The 5,588-nt window shown below is 36.2% G+C and overlaps 2 protein-coding genes across 4 annotated transcripts in view; one reads left to right on the plus strand and one right to left on the minus strand.

Moving 5' to 3' along the window:
• Positions 1-2,088, minus strand: part of LOC111433857 (exopolyphosphatase PRUNE1-like) — an 8,758-nt gene extending 6,670 nt beyond the window's left edge. The window contains exons 1-3 of one of the 3 annotated variants that reach the window (XM_023071106.1): positions 1,997-2,088; positions 1,559-1,875; positions 519-1,152 (exon numbers count right to left, since the gene is read on the minus strand). In XM_023071106.1, the coding sequence (XP_022926874.1) occupies positions 519-1,152; positions 1,559-1,594 (670 nt within the window). In that variant the 5' untranslated portion in view covers positions 1,595-1,875; positions 1,997-2,088. The remainder of the gene's footprint in view (positions 1-518; positions 1,153-1,558; positions 1,876-1,996) is intronic. The other 2 variants (XM_023071105.1, XM_023071107.1) reach the window with 2 other exon arrangements.
• On the plus strand, positions 1,982-4,824 carry LOC111433859 (cytochrome c6, chloroplastic). Its single transcript, XM_023071108.1, has 6 exons — positions 1,982-2,162; positions 2,242-2,356; positions 3,235-3,338; positions 3,521-3,552; positions 4,348-4,411; positions 4,488-4,824. Exons 1-6 carry the CDS (start codon positions 2,103-2,105, stop codon positions 4,611-4,613), a joined length of 501 nt encoding a protein of 166 aa, XP_022926876.1. The 5' UTR covers positions 1,982-2,102; the 3' UTR covers positions 4,614-4,824.
• Positions 4,825-5,588: the final 764 nt, after the last annotated feature.

Consider the following 5,588-nt stretch of genomic DNA (forward strand, 5'->3'; position numbering starts at 1 on the left):
AAATAGCTAAAAAGAAAAAAAAAAAAAAAAGGAGAGAGAGAGAGGTGAAAAGTATGTAATTTTCTATCTCCGGTCTAGTCATGACATTAGTTGGGAGTAAAATTCTTCAAACAGAACTCTAGTTTCCTTTTAATTTATCCTGAAGTAATACATATATCTAAAGAGTAGGTTTATGTTCCTGAACCATTTTCTTATGAATCATCCACCAGCTTGTGAAGGTGCACAGTAATGTTTTTAGTTTCAACACATTAAACAACCAAACAATTTGAAGCCATAAAAGCCATCATAATCAAGTTAAATCCCAGAGCACCATTGACAAACCTCTAGTTAAAAGTTTCAAAACCTCCATAATACAGTGTGAAAGGTATATCAACATTATCATAGAAACAAAATGCATGCTAAACTTCAGATGAATTAATACTTGAAAGAAAAATAGCACATATGATGTCCTAAAATAGATCATCTACGCTAAGAGATATACAAAGAATAATAAAATAAGATTCAGCCAAAAGTATTACCTGAAACATTTTTTCCTATCACTACATGCAGAAATCTTCCAGGGACTCCTGCATTGACATCATCCCTTTTGGATTTCAGATAGAAATTTAGCTTTTCAATGCTTTCACATGATTCAGAAACTTCCATTAGTGGTGACCACCCATTGTAAAATGAAGCTGCTGACTGAGGAAGTGAGATGCCAGAGAAATCATCTTTTCTTTTCTTCACACTGAAAGACTTTTCAATCGAGGTCCTTGCTGGGTTGTCCGGAGTTTGATATTCTTGAAAGGTCACAGGCTCACATTTATTTGTTCTATTATTAAGATCTTCCGAATCAGGGTTCAAATTTGACAAAATAGTTGGGAAAGCAAATGGTAATTTTCTGCCACCCTTTAACCACCTTCCAGATGATGATCTCTCAAAGGGTTCAAAAATAATATCCAAGCCTGAATCATCCATTTGGTGTTCGGTGTCAATGTTGATAGGTTTTGAAACTGGATTTATATTTCTAATATTGACGTCACTGTAATCTGATGGAGACTGAAAAGCGTTCTGGCTGATGATACTTTCTGGGGAACCGATGCTGGAAGTAAAGCCATGGCCCTCTAACGGAGAATCAAAATGTGGATTATCTTTGTTACCGATAAATGGCTCCTGCAAATAAACGAAATCTCATTTCATATAACTTTGTTTTACATTGAAGAGATGGTGCCGGTAGAGTTTAATAATATTGAAATTGTAGCACTAGTTTTCAACTGTAGTTTGAGTTTCATAAAACTGGGGAGGAGCTGATGCATAGTACGATAAACAAACATCAAGATAGTTATCAGCATCATCATCTCCATCTTGAAGATAGTTTGAGTCATACGGTCGAAATGTCGCAGTCCATCACAAGTATTGCAAATGAGCAGTAGCAAACTATATGGGCTACTTGGCATTACAAAAGAACCTCATATCCATACGAAATGAATTAATGGAAGATAAAAGATTATAGTAGAATCAGAGTACGTAAAAGTTAAGATGAAATCAAAGAAGAGAGAAGGGAGAAGGAATATGTGACCTGAAGACGTGGTGGATTCGGTTTGGGAGTGGCCATTGTGAACGCAAGGAGAAGGGAAGAGAAAGCAATGGCCCAAATAATTGCAGAGATAACAATGTGAAGAGTCGGCAAAGAGGAAGAAGAACCCAAAGACGAATATTGTGAAACCCGCCATTGGAAGTATCTAGTTGTATTATCAGCTTCTTGTTTAGTTCTGTGCTGTGCCGTGCCGTGCCGTGCCTCGACTGTCTTAGGTACTGACGCCGAAGCTCTAAGTCCTGCCTTGCGCGCTAAAACTAATTAAACTCGAGACTATTCGCAAGACCGTTTTCTTTATCCTAATATAATATAATAATTTTAAAATATACTCTTTCACAGTTTTAATAATACCTTAAAATTAAAAAAAAAAAATGAAGAATAAATAAATAAATAAATAAAATCTAGATAGAAAAAGAATACTTTGGACCGCCTATTTTCTGTTCCGGTGAAGGCGAGGCGCTACATCCAAAACCCGCCAAAGCGCAGGCCTGCGACGGCGATAGCTCCCGCGTAAGAGACGAAAGAGATGCGTTTTCTCTCCGTAACTTCAGATTTTAGCCTTAGTCCCCATTGCTTTCCACTAAAGGTTGATCTCTCTTCGCTAACTCTTCTTTGTATGCTTCTCTCGCTTAATATCCAAGGTTTTAAAGTTTTAAGCCTACCAGGTACAGCGACGAACTGCTGTTTGTCAAATGCGTAGACAAGTTAAGATTCTCAAGACCTTGGCGCCCCCTCTGATTGCTGTGCTTATAGCGTTATATCCTCTCAACAAAACCCCAGGTGAAACTCTTCCTTTCAATTTGCTACACGATATAAACGCATGATAGCAGCATGATCAAATTTTCCCAGAATCAGGTGTAGGGTGACTGTCTGGAAGTTGCTAAATCGTCGCTAATCTCACATTTGGGGTTAATTTATGAATTTGTGTCTTTTTTTTTTCTTTTTTTTTTTTTTTTTTTTTTTNTTTTTTTTTTTTTTTTTTTTTTTTTTTTTTTTTTTTTTTTTTTGAGAAAGCATTTTTCATGGATTATCACATCAAACAGATGGTTACCATTTAACGAAAGTCGACTTGTGTATTCAATTAATATTTGGAAGTGTGTGAGAGAAATATCCGCTTCTGACCCCACATTCTGTTTCCTAGTGTTACCGTCTTCCTTCATTCCATGTCAAAAGTTATTCATACGCTCATTAAGCTAAAGTCAGTCCACATTACTATGTAAATTAGGAAACAAATACAAGTATTACAAACTTCCATAAAAATATGCAAAATCATGAGCAACTTGTTTCCTTTGCGGTTTCTGCTGCCCTTTTTGTTTCTTGTTTGCTGTTATTATCTTTAAAAAAAATGTGCATTTCGTGGTTTCTTTTTTCCTTTTTCAAGAAACGATTTCGACATTACACATAGTTTTCCCTAAACAAAAATGTTTACATAATCGATCTTTTATTTCTTACCCCTGTCACGTCAATTTCTTTCTTTCTTTTCTTTTTCAAGCGAAGTTTTTCGTTTGAAATTTGGAAGCCGAAAAACCCAAATTTGAAACGACATCCAATAGACCCTCAATATACTTCTTTCTCTTAACGCATATCAAGGATCTTTTTGACGTGCAATTGTTTATACTTTTTTCTGACTTGGCTGCATCCATGTAATGTGTAAAAAGGATGTTATGCGCTTGCTCAATCGGCAGAAATAGAAAGAGGAGGTGCATTGTTTAGTCACGCTTGCATTGGCTGCCATGATGCTGGGGGAAACATAATTCAACCCGTTAGTGTTCCTATCTATAACACTACTGTTTAAATATTGATAAGCATCTGAGATCTGCTTTAATATGTTGGATTTTGAATTTTTATTAACGGTTATGTGGTTTCAATTTTTTTTCTTTTGCCATTCTTTCTGTGTGCTACATTTCGTTTCTGCAACCGACCTTTTGTCTTCTTCTCTCGTAGGGTGCGACGCTCTTTTCAAGTGATCTTGAAAGGTAATTTTCTAGAACCTTGAGAAAAAATGAAGTTTAATAACAGTATATGATTTCGGCCCAACGTGCATGCAACATTGCGTACTAGTATCACGAGGTATTAGGCGCGGATCTACTTTCTCTTCTCTTCTAATTATGGGTTCTATTTAAAATAATCATTTATTTTTTTTATTTTGTACAAGTGACTATAGTTTAGATTGGTTATAGATGAGGAAGATGGTAGATTCACGATTAAGGGCAATAGCTCTTTTGTTTTATGGACTTTTTGGTAGGGTCCAAAAGATCTACATGGTCTTAGACTCTTAGCTCAAAATGGGAAAAATCAGGCAAATATGCCAAGAACTGATTTTTTTTTTTTTTTTTTTTTNACTTCTGCTTCTAAAATATATTGGGGAGGGTACGGGGCGGTGAACATCCAATCAACCCTGAAGGAAATTTGAAGATTGAATTGGTGCGTTCCTATCAGTAAATTTTTCAAGGGAAATATACAAAACTCATTGCAACAGAGGACGTCATAAACGAGGCAACAATATGTATTCTACTGGACAAGCACCCTATAACACCCTGCTTGTGTTAAAAAAAAAAAAAAAAAAAAAAAAACTATTTTACAAAGAGTCTGTATATAATAAAATTCTCGAAATTTCTCCTTATCCAGCAATGCAGAAATCGCTTTACCAATTGTGTTTATGAGGTGATTGAACCAAGTCGAACGATAGTGAATGGTTGTTGTCTTGAAACCATAGGCTTGAGCTATTAGTTCTATAACCCTTTGCTCTGTTTCATTGTTCCTTTTTATAGAAACGGAGCTGATTCTGAAGAGGAGATTTACCAAATTACATATTACGGGAAAGGAAGAATGCCTGTAAGTGATTATTTGTTAATATTATGACTGTAACCAATATGGCTCTATTAGTTCAACGATTGGTGATGGGTTTCAGGGTTTCGGTGAAAACTGCAAGCCAAGGGGTCAGTGCACATTTGGTCCCCGTTTGCAGGAGGAAGAGATTAGGGTTTTGGCGAAGTTTGTAAAGATACAGGCAGATCGGGGGTGGCCAAACCCATAGATGCCGATTGATTTTTGCGCCAGAATATTATGCATTGGTTACCAATTCATAATTTATATTAACATTGTATATAATTCTCCCAAATCCCTATCTGAATCCATGGCCTTAGGCATGGATCATGTCATCTGGAGAACTAGAATGGATTGCTGCGATTACTCTTGTGATAAATAGCAATGTTTAAACACTGTAAGCATGCCGTCTGTTTCTGAAACTTGATATCCACACTTTGCTATAGCACAAGAAATGATCATAAAACAAACGACTCGCTAAAATGCTTCAATTTCAAAGTTTTGAAATACATGAATGTATCTGGCAATGGAACAATGAAAAGTATACCGATGCATTTGTTAATTGTTCTTATTCAATGTTCTCTTTCGAAGATTTGAGAGAAAGATTTAAGATTAAATTTGATTGATCGATTGATTTCTAGGGAAGTGGCTTGAAGATAAAGCAAATGATGTGAATCGTTGCATGAACTTAACATGAGATGGGTCTATCAAAAGTTCATTATCTGCTTATTTGGTGCGTCCAATTGAAAGTGTTTTTACTAGAAAATTAAAAGAGGAGAAAAAAAAACATCAAAAGCAAACTTGAAGAACATTATGAAAAAGATCGACTTATCTGAAATGGGTGTGCTCTGTTCTGGGTGGGGTGCAAAAGCAAGATCCATTGAAGCTATTGAAGCTGCATGCAGTAGGCAATAGTGTTGTTGGAGATTGAGTGATTGAAGCTGCAAGATGATCTGATGGAAGGAACCAACTTTTTGATCATAAATTTACCCGTCCCCAGATCATGCTGGCAGCTTCAACCTCTCAAACCAACACATGTTACAAGACCAGCACAGACACAGAGAGAAAGGGCTAAACAATTTACAACAAAGCTTGAGAGCTGCTTCAAAGGTTATAAGAAAAAGGAAAAAGAACAAGGCAGGCCATATGAGCTCTCGTGACTCTGTGTGTGTACTGAGTCGTCTAT

Source organism: Cucurbita moschata, unplaced genomic scaffold (genome assembly GCF_002738365.1).
Source record: "Cucurbita moschata cultivar Rifu unplaced genomic scaffold, Cmos_1.0 Cmo_Scf00043, whole genome shotgun sequence".
NCBI lineage: Eukaryota > Viridiplantae > Streptophyta > Magnoliopsida > Cucurbitales > Cucurbitaceae > Cucurbita > Cucurbita moschata.